Below are 23708 nucleotides of genomic sequence, written 5' to 3' on the forward strand. Positions count from 1 at the left end.
GTAGAGGGCAGAAAAATAGAGATGACAGGAGAGAGAGATTGGTGGAGAAGTGGGGCATCAAAGAGGGCCATAAAGACCGTCTTTGTGCTAGATTATTGATGTTTTTACACGCAGTGGTAATTTCTCAGCAGAGCCCAACTTTTTATATGCTAAGAATGAATCTATTTTATCCTTGTGGTTTCTGTCACCTCCTCCCCCCTCTCTACTCAACTCTCTCTCTCCCCCTCCTTCTCTCTCTCTCTCTCTCTCTGTCTCTCTCTCTCTCTCTCTCTCTCTCTCTCTCCCCCTGGCTGCAGTGTGTGTGTGCCCCAGTGGCCAGACATTCCTGCCTAATAGGGCTGCTTAATGAGGAGTGGGTTGTGTTGGGAGGATTTTAGTGGGGAAAACACTTCAGAAATGGTGGGAAAATAGAGAATAGTTGCAGTTGCCACAAAGTGTGAACCCAGGATTTACTGACTCAGTATCTCTTAACTGTGACTTTCTGCTCCCTGCTCTCTTTTTCTCACCTTCTGTCTGCCTCTGTAGGAAACTCCAGGAGAGCCAGGACTCCATGTCCTCAAGGTTGGAAGAGGCTGAACACAAGGCCCAGTCCCTACAGACAGGTACCAGCATACTCAGTCTTTACAGACCTGGGTACTGTTTTAACCAGCTCGAATAAAATGGCAGCTTTACCACTGAAAATTAAGTGGTGCGGGCTTTAAAGCCTCTTAAAAATTGTTTCAGATTTCAAGTATTCCTCATTAAATGTTCATTCATGGCTTAAGTTTGGAAATAACATCCCTAATGATTATTTATTAAGTTCAACACTCAAAAGCCTAATCTGCTTCATCTAGTATAAATGGGTGTGGTTTGATCAGATTGACAGTGGCCAACATAAATAAATAACTCCATAACTATCACTTTAATCCTGTGAGAAAAACACAGGCAAAAACACAAATAGAAGTCTGTCGTGTGAAATAAGCAAAACTACTGTAACTTTGTCGGAAAATTGTGTGTTCGCGTAGGAGTGCAGCTCATTGTAAGAAGCTGATTGAGTATTTTTTGGACCATCTAAAAATATTGTTCATACTTAGATATTACACAGCATTCAAGGTTCTTCTTTTGAATTCTAACTTGTCACAACTAACTCTTTTCCCGTCTTTTACAGCACTTGAAACAACTCAGGCCGAGCTATTTGATTTGAAGACAAAGTATGACGAGGAATCCACAGCAAAGTATGTGTGTTGCTGATCTATGTGTGTGTTTGTGGGTGACTTTTCCCCTCTGGCTCCTCCATAGTCTGTTCCTGACATAATCATCCTGTTTAGTGAATATCCTTGCCTGGAAACTCCCCCTTCTCTCCCTAACAGCTGGATTGTATCCCACAACGCTCAACAGCCTCCAAATCCCAGCATTACCCACGCACTGTAAATACTGACAGGGATTGTAATGCATTCTGCAGCCACAGCAAACCAAAATAGAGATTTTTTTTTTTTTGTGTGTGTGTTGTAGCTCTCTGTGATTCATCAGGGTCACGATAGAGAGGGGAGGCGACCGAGGGTCACTTTGAGATCTCAGACTTAAAGCTACAAAGGCTTCTAACAGGACCTGTTAGATAAGGTAGCTTCAATTACTTGAGCCATGGGTATCTATCATTATTGATCTTATAGTAGTGGTGAGGATGAGAACAGAAGCTTTTCCATGTCAGCACTCCACACTGTGAAGTGGCACTTTATGACATTCACACTCCTCATTCCCTCAGGGTAGAGTGACGGGAACCAGAACTACTCGAGCGTCCGAACCACATTCAGAAAGTTTCAGATTCTGAAAAGAAAAACAAAGCGTTTCTTTGGTGTTTTATTGGTAATCTGTGTACCTCAAAAACATTTCAAGGAAAGATTTCTCTTTCCTTGAAATGTGAACTCTTAAATCCAAGATGGTCAAGGGCATCCTGCAAGCCCCCTATACACAAAGTAGGACAGAGTATCAACTTGGCTTTTAAGGTTCTCCTCTACCCCATTTACCATGTCCCAAACTCACCGTCTCTCCATTAACAGAGTTGTTAAATTGATTGGCTGTTAAAAACAGATCAATCCCTCTTCTCTCATCCTCACAACACTTTTTTCCCCTCTTCTACCTCCCTCGCTCCCCCGCTTTATCGTTTATCTCCTGCATTGTGCGTTTGTGAGTGTAAGAGGAAAGGCCACAGGAAGATATTACATGCAGTGTAATGGATGTAATCAATAGGTTTCATGGTCTATCAGAGGGGGCCCCCCCCTGCCTGTTTATTTTCTTTCCTCACGACTATATTGCACTGCTCCTCTTCTTTCTCTCATTTCTTTACACTTCCTTCTTCCTTTTTCTGTCCTTGTCTCTTCCTTTTATGTCAGAAGAAAACACATTTTGAAAAGACACATATAGTAGGCCCCATTTGCTTACAGAAGCTAATAAACACATGCCCGCCCACATCCACACACACGCTCACACACGCGCTCACCACACACACACACACATACAAATACACACACACACTCATTCGCTCACTCGTGAGCCTGAGGCAGTCAGGGTCCTTGACTATGTGGCGTGCTGTGATCTGAAATTTTAATGCAACGCTTTAAAGCACACACAAACCCTCTCTAACCCTGCACCCTCCCAGTCCTTGGAGTCCTTCCCCCGTTTACTGCTTGGCTGAGCAAATCGCCAGTGTTTGGCTGAACACAACTTTTAACCCCTTGACTGCATATATTTTGGCTCTGCAAAATACAAATGGCATCCATATCATGCACTTTTTCACACAAACACAGACATACGCACACACACTCACTTGCTCTAAACTTTCCACTAAGGAGGACATTGCGTGACAAATCCCCCATCCTCTTGCTGCATTTGGGTAATCTGCCTTTTAAAATACACACACGCACGCACACACACGCGGTCGGACGTACACACACTCTCTGAGAATTTGGTCGATGTAGCAGTGCCCGGAGTGTGTGAGCTTCAGCGGGAGGCGGGCCTGCAGATGTAGCGTAGCCCCCTCTCTGTGCTGGCGCTGTGAGGGTCTGGCTGGCCACGTTTTACCCGTTTAGTCCCTGTTAAAGATTAATGATATATTGATCCCCAGCCCCACAGGATGCTGTGTATGTGTGTCCGTGTGTGCCTGCACCTCTTAGTGTTTGTGTGCAGCTTTATCTGTGTATAAACGCTTGATACCATTTTGGGAAAACCATTTAATTGCTGATAATTAGGCAGCAGTCAATAGGCTTTTCTTTCTTGTGTCCATCTCAAGCACACACAAACACAAAATGGCGAACAACATACACACACACACACACACACACACACACACACACACACACACACACACACACACACACACAGACACACTCTCACAGCTAGCTTCTTTTTAAGCCTCCTTGAAATCCCCAAGGTAACACGCTGTGAAAACGCAATGTGGAGAAAGCCAAGGAAAGAAAAGGAATGGAATGATGAAAGCTAGAGGGCAAAAAGTGAGCCAGGGGCTGGAGGCTACAGCGAGGAAGAGGGGATAAGAGTGTGATAGAGGAGGGAAATGAAAATCTAAATCAGGGGAATATCCTGCTGGCACCGAGGACAGAGGCCGAGGAAGAGAGGGCAAAAGATGAGAGAGGGGAGGTGGAGGGAAAAAAAGATGAAAGGAGAGAAAGTGGAGGGCAATGGGAAGGGAACGGGTTGAGGGGAAAGGATAGAGGCAGGCAGAGGGTGGAAGAGAAAAGCAGTTGAGTGAGGAGCAAGAGAGAGAAGATGATAAGAGATGAAAAGGCCTGTCTGAGATGGAGGAAGTACAGTAGGAGCTTAGAGGCTCTGGGCTTGTTTCAGAAGTCCTACAGTACTCACTGATGTCACTGGGTGCACCCATTGGCTTTCATGGTACAAAAGAGTGTGTGTAAGTGTGTGCGAGTGTGTGTTGTTTGTGTGCATGTATGTGTCTTTCCAGTGCAGCTGTGCATCTGCTCTATAGCTCCTCCCTGTGGTTGCTGCATAGAGCTTTGTAGATAAGTTTTGGTGGCATAAAATCAGGCTTCATCATTACGAAGGATCCTCCCTTTACTGTTCTGGGTTTGATGAATTAATTCCACTGGGTGCATTGGCTAACCATGGACAGTTCCTGCCCTGCCCAGCGACTGACTGACTGTATCAGGATATGCAGAAAATCCCTTCCCTGTGATCTGCTTTGGCCCTCAGCCTCTAGCTCAGCCTCTAGCTTTGCCTTTATAATTCCCAAATACAGCCAAATCCAAAGGTTATTTAAGAAGACTTTGTGCATCTGTACTTTGATTAAATGATCACATTTGGAGCAGGAGCGGTGGTGTATTTGGGTTGCATTACTACCCATAAACGCTCTCCATTACAAGCTTTTCTGGCTTGTTGGCTCACTGACCTTACATTTGTGTGTGCAGGAGCACAATTGAGCGTGCACGTGGGTCCGGCACAATATAGCTTAAGACAGGATAAAAGCTGGTGAAGTAGTGTACTATTACGTTGCTTAAATGCATACTAGATCCTTTTAACTGTTAGGGAAAGAATAAAAGCGGAGAGTGAAAAGCTCTCCCACCCACATCTGATTCTTTTTGCTGCATTGCCTGTGGCACAACGTTGACCTAATATCAACTGTGTCTGTTTTGTTAAACACATTCAAATCAGTAGTACTCAAGCCTATGGGACATAACACTGTTTCTCATACTGTGACACACAAACACAAAAGCTGCGTGGGTTATTGGGTTCACTATCAAAAGATTGCAGTGAAATCAAAAGGTCTTAATGCACGAAGCAGTGCACATATGTGCTCACATCTTTGCACTCGATGCCGCCCATGTATTATCAGTGAGTAATGTCTTAAATAAACATGCATGCATACACGCTGCCTCTTTAGCACTGCACTGAAGACCAGCCTTGAAATTTTGTCAGTATTTTCATGCATTCGATTATTGTAACTTCCTCATACGGAGAAATGCATTCATAATTTATCTCGGAGTGCGTACACACACACACACACACACACACACACACACAACACACACACACACACACACAGACACACACACAGGGTAATCATATTCAGACAATTCAACAGTTCATGGTGTGAAAATTTAACACAAAAATATTAATATTCATTGTGTGTGAATTCTGTGTTGTTTAGCTTGTTCCCAATGTTTCTTCCACATCTCTGTCATTGTTTGCAGAAAAGCGATAGGTGTTCACATCACTCATGAAAAAGAGTTATTAAAAGTTATTTTTCCAAAGTCCAATGAGAGGTGGTATTATGGGGATGTATTCCTGCTGTCTGACCTCTAGCAAGTGAGAAGTGAACCATGGCCACCATCCAGACCATTAGTCAGACACAATCACACAGCTTCATAGCAGATTAGTCTGCTGTATTAGGACTTAGAGCTCTATTAATGTAATCCCTCTGTTTTAGTGTGGCCTGGGTTTAGGGGCTTACATGTGCACACCCACACACATAGGCGCACACACACACACTTAAATACATGTATGCACGCACACATACAAGCTGTTTGGGTTATGGAGTTCACAATCAATGGATTAAGGTGAAATTTAGACAGTAGCTTAATGGACACGGCAATGGCATTCTCTAAATGTGTGCTCTCTGAACAATCTCGCACACACGTGTTGTGTGCAGAGTGTACTTTTCTTCCTGGGAATCATCTATCCATTTATCCATTCCTTGTTTTTATTTGTGAGCTCTATTTCAACGAGTCTCTTTAAAGCACTGTCACATGCTCTGTTGTGCATTTCTCTGGAGTAATAGTAAATGTCTCTCTCAGGGCCGATGAGATTGAGATGGTGATGACAGACCTGGAAAGAGCCAATCAGGTAAAGCTGCTCAACATCCTTACTGTACATTTTAACACAGCGTCGTCCAAATCATCCGTCACACCAGGCTCCATGAGTTTTATTCTTTAACTACAGACAAAGCAACTGAGTGCTTTGACTAAAATCGTAAAAAAAATGTTGCATAGAATGATGTAAAGGATCTAGTCTGGTGATATTCTGTTTTTCTTTCAAAACCAACAATGAATATACGCTACTATTATTATTGTACTATATTTATTATTATTCCTCTGAGCTCCACTGTTTTCCAAATTATTATAAACGCCTCATGTGTCACGCTATTGCACTGGGTGACATGTTCCTTCATTACGTTGAACGTGCCCAGCTGTTTGAGTCCTGCTGCCGTAGATATTCACTAGAGCACCAATTTTTTTTATTTTATTTTTTTTTCAAGATTTACATCTTCAGTACGAACAAACAGGCTTGGGGCAGAGAGGGACTGAGAAAGTTTTATTGAGAAACGGCCTACCGCACTGTTGGTTTTGGTTTGTTTTTTTTAATAGGATTTTTTGACAACAAGAAAAGCGTAGAACATCCTAATCTTTGTCCTGTGAAAATACAAATATTCTTATCTGCTCAGAATCTGTGAAATGTGTCTTACATTAACGAATAATGACATGCTTATCACTGTGAAAGCTACTATTTGTTTTACATCTTTATTACACACCTACTAAACCCATGCAGCTGAAATAAGCCCCACAGTGCGCCCTCTGCCCTTGTGTTGTAAATATTCCTGTGGTATCTGTTAATGTCATTGTTGTTAACTTTCATTATTAGCCCAAGAGTATGATTTGTGGCTAAAGGGGTAGCATAGGCATGTAATGTTAATATTAGCCTAAAGGTTAGCGCTCCAACTATAATGCCACACACAAACACACACACACACACTATTCACACTTCTGATTTGAGGTTTACAGAGGATGACAGCATGGCCTCCAGCTCAGTCACAGACTTTTTATATGCTTTTATAAGGAGAAAATGGAAAACAGGATTTTTCTTTTTGCGACTAGCAGTCCAACTCCCACCCAGTCAATAACAACTCTCAATATGGTTGCAATTAAGAACACTGTGGAATCGGCTCCCTGTAACTCCTAATGATGGCAAGTTGGCCAGTGCTGCAGATGATTCCCAACTGGAGCATGGCAGTTTGGCCATAAATACAAGGCAGCGGGTATCATCTCAATTCTCAGGACTAATTTCATATTTGCAATTAAGGAAAAATCCACCCTTGGCCCTCATCCTACACTTCTACTTTGCATTCTCTCAGCCCTCCTTCACTCTGTAGTATATACAGTATTTGTTTGTAGTGGAAGGGGATGAACTTCCTTTTCATACAGAGACACAACTGACTGGTAGAAGAAGATGGTGTATTGGAAAGGATTCCTTTAATTTGATTGTATTTTGTTGCCACTTGCCCATCGCTTGTACAGTGTAGTGAATTCAGCTGTATACTTTGATGAAAAATGTTGAGATAATTATTATTGTTTAATGCCCAAAATCTTATCTCCAAACACCATCCAAAGACCGTTAAGTTGCAATAAGAAATAATTTACATTAGGGGTACCATGCTGCTTTTAACAGGACTTAACAGGACTTTTGCTTTCTGGGTCTTACCACTCTCTATTCTCTCTCCATCTACATGCATTAAAGGTTTTCAGTTTTCCTCTGGAGCTAGTGGAAAATTGTTAAAGAAATGTGTGTACACCAAAAAAAAAAGTGTAAGAATCTCGATGAGTTGATTTTCCTTCAACATTTCTCCTTTTCCTTCCAGCGAGCAGAAGCAGCTCAGAGAGAGGCGGAGTCACTCAGAGAGCAGCTGTCCTTGAGTAACCAATCCCAGCAGCTCAGCAGCCCGGCCAAGGCCGACCCCGACACGGTAACACATTTCACTGATTCACTGGATGGCTGACAAAGAGGTATTGATAGGCTAAAGATCAGCTTAGCCGTTTTAATGCCTGAGGTGTATGGCTGGTGAAAGCTTCAATTTATGGATCACTGAAGTCACTGGTCATAGAGGTCAGGCATCGGAGTCACCAATAATGCATTGATTTGTTGACTTAAAAAGTTGCCAAGGTGGCAATAAGTGATGGTGTATTGATTAACTGATTTATCGGACTGTACAACAGACTAAACTTAATAAACTTAAAGACTGTCTTCCGCACCAAAGTATCAACTTGTGAACGTCTGATTATTGATCTAAAGGAGCAAGCTGAAAATCAGCAGCTTCTGTCTGACCTAGAAATACTAATTATATGGGACTTTTCATCACATCTAATTGTGGCTTTATGAATACTTTAATAGCTGTAAGGTTTTAGTTTGCTCATTAGATTAAACTGCCGTCCTTATTTGACCTTAAGGAACAGGCGGCAGAGGTGGCATCCCACTCAAGTCTGGAGGCGGAGCTCAGGGCCAAAGAAAGGGAGACCGCCCAGCTGGTGGATGACGTCCAGAGACTGCAGGCCAGCCTGACCAAACTCCGAGAGACCACCAGCTCCCAGATCACACAGCTGGAGCAGCAGCTCAGCAGCAAGACTGCCATTCTCAAGGTACCAACAGTACATGACATATAAAGATCCAAGGATTCGTTGTATTATTTTATTCATTTTCATGTCATTTCAACTCTTTGTAATCCACAGGAACTGGAGGAGAAACTGCAGAAACAAGCTGACTATGAAGAGGTGAAGAAGGAGCTGAGGTGAGGAGCACACACACTCACTTGTGTGGGTGGGTGGGTAGGTGGGTGGGTGGGTCTGTTTCTCTGTCCAGCACAGATCTATTTATTGCATGCGTTTGATGTCTTTAACCATATTAAACAAGATGCGTGTCTTCATTTAAGATGTGTAACTCAATTGAGTGCCCTTATGAAGGTGAAGCTTGCATGTCTGTAGCTTCACAGTACTTTGTGTCTCTCTCACTCACTGCCCCACTATCCTTTGTCCTTAAAGAGACAGAAATAGACAAGCTAGCATGCTACAAAGTAAATGTGTCTCTGTTGGGGGTCATTTAGAATTTTTTTTTTTTTTTTTTTTTCTATCTCCTCAGTATCCTCAAGTCTATGGAGTTTGGAACATCTGACTCTGTGCAGGTAAAAGTGACAAAGTAATAAAATCTGGACAGACATGAATTTCATTCAGCAGTGGACCTTAAACATATCGTTAAAGTACTAGTATCTAAGTCAAGACAAAATTGTACAATTAGATTTGTTAAAAACGAACATTTGAAGGGGAAGGCCGGAGTAATTTTGTAAAACATCATGTTAATTTCCGTTCCGCCTGTCCTCTTGATCAGGACTCCTCCAAACCTCTGGAGGTGCTCTTGCTGGAGAGGAACCGTAGTCTTCAATCTGAGAGCGCCGCTCTGCGCATCGCCAACACTGAGCTCAGCGGTAAGTCTGTCCAAATGTAAGTTAATAATAAGGGCTGGGTTCATCAACACTGTCTCCACGAAACCAACACTCAGACCAATGGAAATGAAAGAAAGCTGAGTCCAATATTCATGGGACCTTAGATGACGGCTCAGCTACAGGTAAGGCTGTGCAGGGATGGCTATGAAAGAACTGTAGTAGGGTAGTGCATACATACCATATGTATGCGTATAGATTCTTTTTCTCTGAGAATACTTAACCATTTCTGAATGTTTTTGGGACATTGGGTCCTCTATATGCAAAAGAAATGCAAAACTTCATCATGGTACAGAAATGTTGTTGCTCTCTGGTGTATCTCTGGTGTCTTTGAATACCCCAGCAGGAGGTCAACCTGAACAGTAACAAAGTTGCAGTACACAAAAATGAGGACACCATACTATGCCCCCTACATCAGGACTCTTGCCCTCTGCAACAGTGTTTATGGTTTTGAAATGTCATGGCTTTAGGCTTGAATAGTTGAATAGCTTTGAATTGATTAACATTCACAGTAAGGGGAGCTTACTGTCTTACTTAATCATGTTAAGTCTCAATGGTTATGCATTAGAATAATATTTCTCCCAGCACTTATCATCAAGATGGATTCTAGTAGTTACAAGGCTTGAGAAAATATAGTATATGTCTATATTTGTTTTGGTGAATGTAAAATTTTAATCAGTCTGACAATTTAGGGAAGATGTGAAATAAGGCCTTGACTCAGAGTCAACAGAGCTGTTCAGTGTCTGTTTTTGGTGCATGCATCTTTTTTCTGTTCAGCCATAAAAAATGTTTTTCAAAAAAGTTTTATTGCTCTGATTTCTCTCCTGGATGTATTTCTTGTGAACTAAAGACTATGATTCTGCATCTACAATGGAATAAATCAGTGTTTAGGAACACATTCCAGCAACATGGAAGAGGACTCACATGGTGTATTGGCTATCTAAGGACATAATTTTACTCTGTCCAGTTACTTCCACTTTGCCTGCGAGAGAGAGAGAGAGACTGAGCCCTGGGCCAAGCTAACATGCCTAAGCGGCACAGTGTCAATTGTTTTGTTTGTCCTTTTTTTCTTCCAGGCTGTGGCTTACAAGAAAGGTTGAAATCACAAATGCATGGGCACTTTGTCTGGGGGGGTTGGCAAAAAAGGAAAATAAAGTTCACTAATTTGGAAAAGACATGAATCAGATAACTTTTCAACTTTTGTTATTTATTTCTCTCTCTTTTTGGAACCCCTTTTTTGTTGACTCCCCCATAATGCATGGTGTGTTTGACCTTTCTTGTAGGGTCAGCCGGGCGAAAAGGGACAGAAGAGTCCACAACGAAGGAGGAGACCATGCCCAGCGATCCCTCTTCCTCGCCCCCTCCTCCCCCTCCCTCTCTTCCTTCCTCCTCCCAGCTCCCCCTGTCTCGCACTCATACGGACCCCCTCAACACTGCCACCACCACCAGCAGCGGCGAAACACACCCTTTCACTCCTACGGGCATTGGACAGGATTTCTACTCCCCTGTGTTCCCTCTGGTGGGTGGTAAGATGGCTTTGAACTCCCTGATCCAGCGGCAGCTGCTCCAGACCTTCTACTCCAAAGCCTTGCAGGAGTCGTCTGGAATCCCCAGTGGGGCTCTACTGTTCACCCCCTTCACTCCAACCCTCAGCTCCATCCCTACCTCCACCCCTGGCTCTGGGTCTGCTGCCATTCCTCTGGCAGCCAGCAGCCCCCAGCCGCCTCCAGCCAGCCCAGACATGGCTCCCGTTAATGGGAGCAGCACCGCTGGCAGCGCCCCATCCCCATCACCCAGCCACTCTGACGCTACCACAGGGAGTGTTTTGGACGGGGAGGACATGGACACAGCAGAGATTGCCCGACAGGTGAAAGAGCAGCTGATCAAGCACAACATTGGTCAGCGTGTGTTTGGCCACTATGTGCTGGGACTGTCCCAGGGTTCGGTCAGTGAGATTCTGGCCAGACCAAAGCCGTGGAACAAGCTAACCATCCGGGGGAAGGAGCCCTTCCACAAGATGAGGCAGTTCCTTGCTGATGAGCAGAACATCCTTGCACTGCGCAGCATCCAGGGACGGCAGAGAGGTGAGTCTGTGTATCTTTAATGTGTCTACGCGTGTGTGTGTGCGTGTGTGTGTGTGTGTGTGTGTGTGTGTGTGTGTGTGTGTGTGTGTGTGTGTGTGTGTGTGTATGTATGTACAGCCCTGCACAGAGCCATTGATTAGCTTGTCAATATGGACTAGCTTTTTATTTTTCTTTCTCTTTCCTGACTCCCATCCTGTGCCACACCTGTGTGTTTTGAGTGAGTTCCTAGTCACGCACTGATCCCAAGAGCCTCTCCTAGCCATTGTGGTCAATACAGAAACCTTTCACACGTCAATAATATTGATCGGTGGGAACTAGGAGGAAGGCAGGGGTACTGTTAACTACGGGCAGATTCGATTAGCCTAGGCCTGCTTTTGTTAACGCATCAGGACATTTCTGATTGAAGGTGGTCTCAGTGGTACAAATAAATAGCAGTCTACCACCTAGTCCAAGACACAGTCCATGTTAAAAATAGGCCACAGTTCATATGCCCCTGTTTAATACGTACTATTGAATAATTTATCCCTCACTAGTCAGTCTTTGTAGTAGATTAATATTCCTGTTAGAGGTTGTATTCCAACCAGGGCCACAGATGGTAAAAATCAATGCATTTAAGGTAGTGTAATATGCATTGGATGGAAGTATTCACACATTCCATATATTTTCAGAGCATGATAGGGTACCATTTGGTCTAGCAGTAAAAATAACAAAAAAAAAAAAAAAAAACACACAAGTGCTGTAACATAGTGTGTGGTATATTGTTTTTAACAGAGGGCTCAGGCCAGCCCCAGCTTAGCCGAGTGTTTCAGGATGCTCCGAAGCGGAGAGCCCTCTCCGATACAGCTTCACACACAGGTCTGTCCCCTTCACACACAGAGATTCTAGCACGTTCTGTCTGTGTGGCATGTTTGTGTTGGGGTGAACTTTATCTATGGTGTGTGCGCGCGTGCGTGCGTGCGTGTGTGTGTATGTGTGTGTTTGTTGCCGTTTATTAATTTGCGGGCAGGCATACAGATATAAATGTGCCTTGAAGGTAACCGCACAGTTCCAGTGACTTGCGTCAGAGGAAAAGCCAGCATGTGTATTTAGGGATTTTATTGGTAGTTGTTATTCTGTGGGGAGCATTTACAGTACGAACCCTGTAGCACGTGTGCATGTGTGAGCTCCAAAGGGACCAGAGAAATTATGACAATCCCTCCAGTGTAGTTGCCTTGTAGCTCAGTGGTGGGAATGTTGTTCTTTGTGCTGTGCTATGGTGTAATTATTCGATGTCCTCATAATCTCCGTTATTGTTCTCCTTACCTGCTCTGTAGTCTGTTTTGTCTGCTTTTTAATCTGACAAGGTTTTTCATCTCCTCCCATTCCCTCTTCCTCTCCTTCCAGGTAACATTACTGCTCGCGTCCGCACCCCAGAGGCAGGTTCAGATGAGGCCATCAAGTCCATTCTGGAGCAGGCGAAAAGAGAGCTGCAGGTGCAGAAAGCTGGTGAGTCGTAGTTTTTTTTTTTTTTTTTTTTTTTCTCATCTCCAGAGGAGTCAAAGCATTGAGGATGATATATTGTGGCTGTGTGCGTTTGTCTGAGTCTCTCATGACGGCCCTTTTCTCCCCTCCCTCAACAGACTTGTCCCATGCTCAACCCTCATATGCAGGACTGAAAGGGGGGGGCGGAGGAGGACTAGGAGGTGGAGGGGGAAGTGGATCAGATGAGGCCATCCGCTCCATCTTAGAGCAAGCTCGCAGAGAGATGGAGGCCCAGCAGGCTGCACTGGAGCCCATCCTCAAAGCCTCATCTTCCTCCTCCTCCTCAGCATCACTATCTCAGAGGGACCTGCTGAACTCTCCGCTCACCGCCCCCCTACCCCCTTACAACCCCCTGGCACTCTCCCTCAAGAAGCCTCCCAGCTCCCTCTTGTCCTCGCCCTCATCCCCATCTCCAGTCCTGGACTTCAGCTCCGGCATGAAGAGGGAGGGCAGGGCTTCTTCAGGGATTGACATGTCTGCTGACGGAGCTCTCAGGCTGGGTCGGGGCTCTGAGGGTTCGGCCCGCTCTGGAAGCTCTGGGGGGGTGGGTTACTGGAGAGAGCAGTGGTGGAGCAACATGCACACAGACACCCGCAGGAACATATCCAGCCAGACAGGAGAGGAGAACTACAACCAGGAGGACTCCAAAGAGGTGAGGGAGCGGGCGTGGGGAAAACAAAAGCCTGTGTGTGCTTTATCTGCTCTTTCTCTGTTTTTATGACTCTGTCTTTACTCTACAGTGGTAGCATGTCTGAGTCATTCTCCTGGTGTGTGTTTTAGGGAATATTGAGTGACAGTCTGTCTCGACACAAGCCGTGGAACAAGTTGAACCAGAGGAGCAGAGAGCCATACCTCCGCATGCAACCGTGGCTCAATGGAGACCAGGGGCAAAACACACACATCCAGCAAGCCCAGAACCAAGGTAAACAAATCTCTCATACACACACACACACACACACACGACACACACACACACAACTCACACACACGACACAGTATCTGGATTCACACAACCAGGCTCCTTGGGCTAGAGCATTACTCTGAAAGCCTGATTAGAGCTAGTGGCTAGTTGTTACTGTCAGTCTGTCACTCACCCCACCCACACCCCTCGTCCTCCTCCTCCTCCCCTCCCTCTCGCTCACCATTCTCCCCCCTCTCCTCCCACCATCCCCCCATCCCCAGTGCTGTGGCAGTGTCAGCCAGCAAGCTGCTGGTTTGTCATGTCATAGACAAGTTAGTGTTGCAGCGCCAGATGGCAGCTCTGTATGTGTGTGTGCGTGCGTGTGCGTGTTTCTCTTTCTCTCTTTCTCTCTGGGGGTGTAAACAGCAGCTAATGTACACTGACAGCTCCTCATGACTGCTCTCTTCCAGCCTGCTGAGCTGCACAGCAGTACTACACAGACAGAGACAGGGAGATGAAGGAATAGGAGGAGGAAGCCAAAAAAGCTTCAAACTGAAAACTTAAGCACCTTTGCTGTTTGTTTAACAGGAATTAAATTAGTTGATGTAATATGACTGAAGTCCCTCCCAAACGCAGCAGGAAGAGGAGATGAAACTGTTTTCTTACACAGTAACACGTCTCCTAACCTGTGTGATCTTTCTCGCCCTGTCTGTTCTGCTCAAGCAGAGGGTACTCCCAAGACATCAGCAAGCTGCAGTCCCGCTCCAGAGTCGCCCCTCAGTTCAGCTGAAGAGTCTGTCAACGGTCTCGCTGGGGATCCACTCGCTTCACACTCCTCTAGTCTCAAACCTCCGTCTGAGGATCCCTCAGGTGGGGAGTCTCAGCCTGGCACCCCGCTGCCTCTACCTGGTCACTCGGGTCTCAGCATCCAGGAGATGGTCGCAATGTCTCCTGAGCTTGATACTTATGCCATCACTAAGAAGGTTAAGGAGGTGCTGACTGATAATAACCTTGGTAAGAAACACAGGGGTCATATTTACCCTTGCCTGCTGTGTTTTGTTGCTGTCTGTGCAGTTTAGTTGATATTTCCCTTCCCCCTTACTTTGCCCAATGGTGAATTATTCAGCCATTGAATCAGTTCTCAGAAATGACCATTTCATTTCCCCTCTCTCTCCTAACCAGGCCAACGTCTGTTTGGGGAGACTATCCTGGGTCTGACTCAGGGTTCTGTCTCAGACCTGCTGGCCAGGCCCAAACCCTGGCACAAGCTCAGCCTGAAGGGCAGGGAGCCCTTTGTCCGCATGCAACTCTGGCTTCAGGACCCACACAGTGTGGAGAAACTCATGGACATGAAACGCTTGGAGAAGAAAGGTGTGTGGTAGAAGCTCGACGAGGAGAAATAAATGCATATCCCATACAGTGCAGCATGCTGTCAGAAATGATAAACAAAACACTGACAGAAAAACCTTTTTGTTATCTGCTTAAGCGTGCATTTATTTTATAAATTCGTTCACAATAAAAGACAAACAGCAGCCTTGGAATTTCACATGCACATCTGCACTCACAGTATCCTTTGTGCAGGACAGCAGAGCATGTTGTGCAGATCACAGTCATCTTGGTGTGATGTCAGTACCAATCAGGACTGCAGACATCACATACTGTATTAGATGTGACAGCTAGGGGACTGCCGGGGGCCTGCTTACTCACAGTCATCAGCATTCCTCTTCATCATCGTTATCATCATAATGATCATCAGTGTCTATAAGCTCGTATTTTTATCATTTGTTAACCCACAGCCCACTCTATCACTCCATCATTCTGTATTCCTTTCTGTGTGCACAAAGCGTTTAAGAATCAGCTCAGCCAAGAGGCCTCACCCTCCTCGCTGCCTCAGAGTGACCCCTTACTGCCCACTTCAAGCTCTCTCTCTGTGGACATGCATATTTGAACCTGCCAGTAGGCACAAGCATCCAGGATCAGTTTACCCTCCTGATATCACTAACTACACACAAGGGCAAAAAACAAAACTGACCTTACACCAGTGTGTTCAGGGGTTGGATGTGAGGGGTTAGTGTCCATTCAACTTCGTTTTAGATTATTGACCCCAAAGTAATGCATCCAAATAGCAACAGGGAATAGACCAGGCTAGCAGCAGAGCCCAGAGGAAAGACATGGACCTAGTCTAGAGTAACCATATTTGACCTCTCACCCTTGTGGTACAAGCCTGTGAGGCAGCACACAACTTTCAGAGTGGTTCTAACCTTGCTCTGAGGGGTTTTTCCCTGCAACACTAATATATCTCGCAGCATGTATTGGGGTTGAGAAAATGTCAACCTCATGCAAAGCTGCCATGAGCTGTTCATTTTCAGCTGCTGGTGCCCGGAGTGAATGGTGCTGCTTGTTTGCTATAAAATGGAAGAGATAATTTCATTGTTAGAATTCCTGAGTAAGACGACAGCACCACCTAGTGGCTGTCGATGTTACCAGGATTATTTTTCAGAACACTACAACAATGCACAATAGGTAACACAAAACGTTTCTGGGTTGGACGCATTTGTCAAACTTGGAACATCCACTGTGACAGAATCCTGATCAACAAGACCGTCTGACTAAAGCCTTTAAAAGGTTTACTACTTACCGTCTGCTTAGCACTGAAATTACAACTGAAACTGACTGCACTAGTTCTACTTGACATAAATATTGCTTGTCAAATTTCATGCTCATCAACACAGACAGATTTGAGACCAGACCACCAATCTGCTGCCGCTATGATTTTATGATTGATATTCCCCACATTTGTTCATTACATAAATGTATTTCCTGAGGTACTAACTTCCCCCTCTTGTGTCTGTGTCACTGTCACAGCCTACATGAAGAGGCGACTGAGCTCCTTGAGTGATAGCCATTCTGTGGACGGGGGCTTGGTGGGGACAGATTACGTGCAGGGCTCCCAGAGCCCGGGGCAGCAGCATCTGAAGAAGCCCAGGGTGGTGTTGGGCCCTGAGGAGAAGGAGGCGCTGAAAAAGGCTTACCAGCAGAAACCCTATCCCTCCCCCAAAACCATTGAGGAGCTGGCCTCCCAGCTCAACCTGAAGACCAGTACTGTCATCAACTGGTTCCATAATTACAGGTCAGCATGTGGAAGAAAGACGCACTTCTATATATACAGCTATATAACGGTACTTTTGTTGCTTGTAATTGTGTTTGTTTTATTGAAAAATATTTGTAGGTTTCCAGATCATAACCTCATCTGTGCATAATTTAACTTTATAGAAAGGTTTTTGTATTTCACTCTGCATAATAAATCTTGTGTTTTTATTTTGTAGATTATTTTGGACATATTCTCAGAAATTACCACAATGAACAGGGGCTGTTATTACTGCCCCTGTTCCATATAAAAGGACATCAGTGCACATAAGCAATAATTTGAGATTTTGTTCTCAGTATGTGTTTGACAAATATATAATTTTATAGTTTGAGTATTGTGACTAAACCCATGTGTCTCTACTAGGTCACGTATCCGGCGAGAGCTTTTCATAGAGGAGATCCAGGCAGCTGGAGGAGTAGGGCCTGGCAGTGAGGGGGGATCTCCTTCCCTCCGTGGGTCCAAATCAGGAGAGGGGGACAGCTGTGATGGGACAGAATCTGAGGGCACAATGGAGACACGCCAGGGACTGGGCATTGGCCTGGAGGATCACAGAGGAGCATGCAAAGACCACGACATGGAGGCTGAGTCTGAGGCAGGGGGCTCTAATAACTCCCCTGCTCAGATAGACTGCACCACTTCAGGCTTAGCCGGGCCAGGCTCCAGCTGTGGACAGGGTGGACTAGGGCTCTTCAGCCTCACAGAGGCATCCTCCAGTAGCCATGCCTCTAGTACTAACATCCCAGCCTCTGGCCCTGCCAGAAACCCCAGGGACAACAATCTGCGCAAGAAGAAAGCAGCCAATCTCAATAACATCATCCACAGGCTGGAGAAGGCTGCCAGCAAAGAGGATCCCTCAGAGTGGGAGTTCTAGCTCCCCCTGACCATCCTTCATCCCTCTCGTTTCATAACCTCACGACCTCTAACCTTGGACCCCTCCTGCTCTGTTCCAGTTGGAGAGTGGACACAGCCAAAGTCAAGCTCAGCAGCCATTTTTATTACATAGAAGCTTTCCGAAAAGAGGAAAGAAACAAAGAGTGGTTGGCAAAACCCTGAAAAGAAGATTTACTGAATACCTAGAAGAACAAAATAAGAGAACTTAAGTGTCTCTCCTTTTTTTTTAACTGAGTTTTGTTTTTGTACTGAGAAAAGCACTTAGCCGTCCTGCTGGCCTCCGGCCCTGCTGTACCTCCCCCTATCACCAGCCACTGGTGCACCAGACTGGTTAGTCCTGAGCTGGGGTCTGACCCACAGCTGGGGTTGAAACCTGGACTCAGTAACACAGGCAAGGCCTGACACAGCAGCTGTCACAGTGATAGACACTGATAGATGATAGATAGAGACAGGAACTCTCTTACAAGAACTCTCACTTTCTTAAAGGAGATTTTTTCCGCTCTTCTTCTCACCTCCCAAGTGTCCACAAACCTCCCCTCACTCAGTGAGACGCCTCATTTTTCACACTGTAGAGTGACTGTTACAAACCCTTTGCCTTTTTCACTCACTGCGTGTGTGTGCGTTTTTGTATGTTAGGGGTTGTGTCAGTGTGCACCTGTGTGTGTGTGTGTGTGTGTGTATATGTGTGTGTATATGTGTGTACACATCAAAAATGGTGTGTGTGTGTGTGTGTGTGTGTGTGTGTGTGTGTGTTTGTGTGTTCTCTTCTCAATGGCAGCATGTTTTCTTTTTTATCTCACTCCTACACTCTTAAGAGGGTAGTGGAAGGCCTGCCGGCTGAGCTGCCATGGTTACTGATGTAAGAAAGATGAACTTTGACCTGTTGTGTCCCATAACCTATCCTGCTGACAGCCATGTGATGGCCAGAAGGATCTCTAATTCCTCACAAACACACGCACTCATCTGAAGAGGAAGGAAGGAAGGAACCCTCTTTTTGCCTCCTTAAACCCCTTCTTTTAAGGATGAAGGATGATCTCTTTTTTTGATATTGCAATTTGGTTGCCAATAAGAGATTGCACAGTCTATTGACTCTAAAGAGTACAAAATAGGGAATTTTAGGAAGCATTTTAATTAGTACAAAATAAGAACAGAAAATAAGAAAATAACAAGTTACTGTTTTTAAAAGAAAAAAAAAAACAAATTAGAATGGAATAATGTTGCATTGTTGAAATACGATACAATGAATTTCACGTAGTACTGTAGCTGTCTGACATGGTGATACTATACGTGTCTCTTGTTGTTTTAGGTTGTGCATGTCACAGCTTTACCCAGCACTGGATCTGCTGGGTGTGTGTGTCTGCACCACCGACAAAATTTCTCTGTTCACAAACACACATCTTTTTATAGGCCAAATCAGGAAGAGTGTGTGTGTGTCTGTGTGTGTGTGCGTGCGTGTGTGCGTGTGTGCGCGTGCGTGTGTGCGTGCGTGCATCTGTGTATGTGTGCGTGCGTGTGTTTGTGTGTCTTGTGTGCATTTGTATTTGCCTGCATGTAAGTCAGGGTCGAGGTCAATTCACTCAGAGTTAAATTTAAGAAGTAGATTATTAATAATGAAATTCTTGACTGAAAAAATGGGTTTTAGCGAAAGAATTGCAATGTACAGTACTTGATTAATCTGTACTTTCTGTTGATTGCCGTCAAAGTGAATTCACCCCAATCCTGGTGTGAGTAGTTACCACTCTCCTCCAGTCTATCCTGTATCCAGGGATGTAAGTCTTTTGCATTGAATTCTACTGTATACACTACAAATTATAAGGCATATCACCTCCTCCCTGTCCCACACAAGCCCTCAGTGCCTGTCAGCCCACTGCCTCCCCTCTGTGTGTATGTGTGTGTGCGCGTTTGCGTGGGTGCATGTACACGCATGCTTGTCAATACATGCGTGTGCACACGTGTGTGCGATTGAGGAGTGTTCAGTGTTTCCAATGAGTGGGGTCATATTTCGTATCTACTTGCACACACTACTAGTGCACAACTGACACCCTTCTTTAAGCTGTTTGATGCGTTACCATTACATTAATCTTCTCACAAAGTAGTGTAATACTATGATTTACTGTAGCTTGGTTTTATTGCTATTTTGCATTTATAGTTTGGTTTTTATTCTGCTTATTTATAGGTGCTGTATTTTTCATTTAATGTCTTATCATTTGAGTTGTTTATTTTTTAAGGGATTATACTGTTCCTGAGGGCAAGTAACATTTTTATTAGACGTATAGACTGCCGGCAGTATTGGTTAATATTTACAAAGATGTACTAGTTCTCATTTGTTTGTATATTCATGAATCCTAAAGTTTAGTGTCATTTCAATAGCTTTGAAAAATGTGTTTGCTACAGTTCATGCTCCCGTAAGCATAAAGCTTTTACCACAACAGTTATGCTCTTAAATTGCTAGCTAGAGAATCAAAGGACATATCAAGATCAGTGAATATATGATAGCATATCTCTTTTCCTGTTTTCTATTCTCCAATTTTTTTGGCTGTTTCTTGGGCAAGCCAAACACTAACGCTCAGCAGGGCATGCAGCTTTCTTTTAGATAGAGTTCGCCCACTCGTTAATCATGTTGACATAATTAACAGGTCCAAATGTATACACTTTGTCAAATAGGTCAAATGAAATTACCTGAACTTGAGAACACATGTTAACTTGAAAGAGGTCATATCTGCCAAATTGAGATTAGAGAAGTGTACCAGCTAGAAGGTTTGCTATGCCAGATTGAACAGAGATAGCCAGCCTATGATTATGCAGAATTTATATTGCAGTCCATAACAAAGCACTTATTAGGATCTCTTTTTTGAAAACGTAACCTAGGACAGGGTCTGTAAACACTACAGCAGAGTACGGTCCCGGTATCCTGGGAAATGTATGCCTTTTTTAAAAGTGGTTGTGAACCAAGCACAGACTCGTATCCACATCCTAACACTAAACAATGAAAACATGAGATAGCTGTACCCCTGTTTTCTACATAATGAACTGCATTCTTATACAGCAGCCCCTTAGTATAAACTACAGATGACTGTGTGACAGAAAGACGTTGTCCTGTACAGATGTAGATATTATGAGTAAACACCTGTTTGGGTTTCTGTCCAAAATCTCCTCAGTCCATCCTCAAGCCTCCCCATCCCCTGAATCTACATCCAGATATATTGGCAGCCTGTCAAAAGATACTGATAACTTCATTGCACTGCACTAAGATGCATTAGTTAAAATTGGATTTTCTAATGCATCTAATAATTGTAAAATTCCTCAAACATTGGCTCTTCCTGTGGACGACTGATGTGAAACATCTGTCTTCTGCGGAGTAGTGAAGGCCTATTGCCTTCTGTTGGACTGCTTGGACTGGACAACCACAGTATGTTTTATGGTGATGAATAGCTACTGTAAAGTATAAGCACTTAACCCATTAGCCATTTTATAGCCAGATCCATCAACTCACCTAAACCATGTGAGATCATCAGATTTGTGCCTTTAACTGCCAAGCAGGGCACCAAACTAGTGATGTCATTAGATGTAGACGATTTCACCTGATTTGTTCATAATCTGTCCGACGTCTTGATCCAACTTTATTTCTCATACACTTCGTAGTGGTACTGAAAAGTCAACTTTTCTCAGCTCTCTGGAGAGGGTTGTATATAATTGCTGGAGTGCAGTGAAACAGTAAAAAGAGAAAACAAACTCTTGCATTCTTATGACTGACCTGCAGACATGTTTCGGTCCAGGTCTTATTTCAGACAGTTGTTTTCCCACAATGCATTTCTTACGTTGTACATAACATAACTAGCAGCGAAAGGCCAGAGCATTGAATGAAGGAGGAAGCATGCAGAAACAGCGTACACTGTAATAACACTGAATTTATTCATAGGGCATTTTGTATTTTTCTGTTTGTGTCAGGTTTGCTGTGACATTAATAACGGCACTACAGGTATTGATAAATGACGTGTGCCAATTCTAATGGTTATTTGGAAAAGAGACGTGTAAATACAGTCGATCAAGTAGCTATTGATTCACTATTGTCACAGTATGCTTTTGTTTGAAGGCAGGAGGAGAGAAGGGACGATTCAGGACTTTTCCATGATCCACAGATATTTTTCTACAAATTTAAATCAGATGATTCTATACACTGTTGAATAACATTGTAAAGGTGTAACAGATGCTGTATATCATATCATGTTTTCTGAAGTCGTAAAGCTTTACTGTATGATCTGTTGAAGTAGTGGTTATTCATTTGACATATTAGTTGTAATGGAAGCCCGAACAGCAGCACTGGTCACCATATTCAGGAAAAAAAATGAAAGAAAAGAAAAAAAACCTCAGATGTTTTTTGTAATACTTTTAGAATATATCTTATGAAGTGGGTTTTGTAAGGAAACACTTTCCGAATCAGTGGTGCTGTATGCATAGCACACTCAGTAATACATACACACATAATACAGCACAATACACTCATCCTTTTAAACCCCCTCCCCTCCCCTCCCCTCCCCACTTTACTCACATGCTTTTGGTTTTTTCGCTCACCTCTCTCATTGGTTCCAGCGAGTTTTAAGTTGTAAACCATTTCCTCGTTATCTTCTCAGTTATTTCATGCTTAACTGTACAATTTTCAACACCCAGAGATCAACTCTGGAACAATTAACATTTCAGTGAATACTCACAAGACTTAAAAGAGGAAGCAAAAAGCCAAATAGTGAAATAGTTATCCACCTCTGTTGAAAGGTTGCTGACAGTTTTCTCTATGTTGCTACCTAGTGTTGTCGCTTCAGTTCACCTATAGCTTAAACCACAGTGTAGTCTGACAACCAAATGACCTGGGGAGATCTTCAACCCCCCCACCCCCACCCTAACCCCCCACCCACCCACTTTTGGAAAGCTTTAAGATGCTTGTTGAGGCTTTAGCAAGTTCAGAGTGTTTTTAGATGATTTTTGTCCAACCTGTCATCAACAATGTGGAAGTAATAATTCTCATAACTTCTCCCACTGCTTATTTTGTGAGTGTGTGTGCGCGTACGTGTGTGTTGTAGTACAAAAGGCTGCATGACTGTAAAGGGATGGTTAAGATGTTTTTTGAAAGTCGTTTCCCTAGCACTTCTGTCACTCCTGAGATGCTTTTTTGTCCTTCGGGGTCTCCCTCCCTTTCGTTTTTCCTCATGTATCATTGTTTCTTTATCTTTCTATTTACTAAACGTATCATGTTGTTTGTTCTCAGCACTGTAAAACAGTCCCTTCTACAACATTGAAAAGCAATATCACTGTATGAAACGTTCACAATGTATTTGTTATGATTGACATTTGATTCATCATCATTATTATTCACATGCACCCTAGGTGTGATAATTGAAGTAAATCTCTTTTATACAAATACTAAAAGTGTGCTGTGGAAGTTTTTTTTTTCTTTGCTGAAAACTTTGTTGGAAATATACTTTGCTAAAATAAAATAAGTATTCTCAGAGAAAGAGATTAGTAGGAAATACTCAGACAGTGGGGGATTGTGGGGCAGAAAAGGGCATCCCACAGGGGTTTTCAGTGATGTGGATATTGGATTGCTTCTGCCATTTACAGCTGCTACAGGTGAGATATTATGGGAACTATAAATAAAATCTAAAGATAAGCAAGATGTCTACATAAAAAATAATTTGCAAATTGTCGTCATCTTTCCTCTCTGTCCTCGACAGGCCGTTACGCAGAGCTGCAGGTGGAGTTTTCGGCTGCGGTGCATACCAGCGCGGAGCAGAAAGAGCTGATCCTGAAGCTGGAGCACGACCTGAGCACCATCCAGACCATGTCCTCCCTGCCACGCCCCGATGCAGACGGGTCGGAGGTCAGCAACATGGGGAACATCCC

The 23708-nt window shown here is 43.9% G+C and overlaps 1 protein-coding gene across 3 annotated transcripts in view; it reads left to right on the forward strand.

Annotated features, from left to right (window-relative positions):
* cux1b (cut-like homeobox 1b) overlaps positions 1 to 23226 on the forward strand; it is a 56195-nt gene extending 32969 nt beyond the window's left edge. Inside the window, exons 7-23 of one of the 3 annotated variants that reach the window (XM_056375112.1) lie at positions 526 to 602; positions 1148 to 1214; positions 5802 to 5850; positions 7640 to 7744; positions 8232 to 8414; positions 8505 to 8563; positions 8911 to 8953; positions 9157 to 9253; positions 10552 to 11352; positions 12124 to 12207; positions 12736 to 12837; positions 12972 to 13525; positions 13654 to 13795; positions 14501 to 14788; positions 14957 to 15145; positions 16640 to 16904; positions 17286 to 23226. In XM_056375112.1, the coding sequence (XP_056231087.1) occupies positions 526 to 602; positions 1148 to 1214; positions 5802 to 5850; positions 7640 to 7744; positions 8232 to 8414; positions 8505 to 8563; positions 8911 to 8953; positions 9157 to 9253; positions 10552 to 11352; positions 12124 to 12207; positions 12736 to 12837; positions 12972 to 13525; positions 13654 to 13795; positions 14501 to 14788; positions 14957 to 15145; positions 16640 to 16904; positions 17286 to 17793 (3613 nt within the window). In that variant the 3' untranslated portion in view covers positions 17794 to 23226. Of the gene's footprint in view, positions 1 to 525; positions 603 to 1147; positions 1215 to 5801; positions 5851 to 7639; positions 7745 to 8225; positions 8415 to 8504; positions 8564 to 8910; positions 8954 to 9156; positions 9254 to 10551; positions 11353 to 12123; positions 12208 to 12735; positions 12838 to 12971; positions 13526 to 13653; positions 13796 to 14500; positions 14789 to 14956; positions 15146 to 16639; positions 16905 to 17285 lie in introns of all 3 variants that reach the window. The other 2 variants (XM_056375111.1, XM_056375113.1) reach the window with 2 other exon arrangements.
* Positions 23227 to 23708: the final 482 nt, after the last annotated feature.

The sequence above is a fragment of the Seriola aureovittata genome, chromosome 4 (assembly GCF_021018895.1).
Source record: "Seriola aureovittata isolate HTS-2021-v1 ecotype China chromosome 4, ASM2101889v1, whole genome shotgun sequence".
Taxonomy (NCBI): Eukaryota; Metazoa; Chordata; class Actinopteri; order Carangiformes; family Carangidae; genus Seriola; species Seriola aureovittata.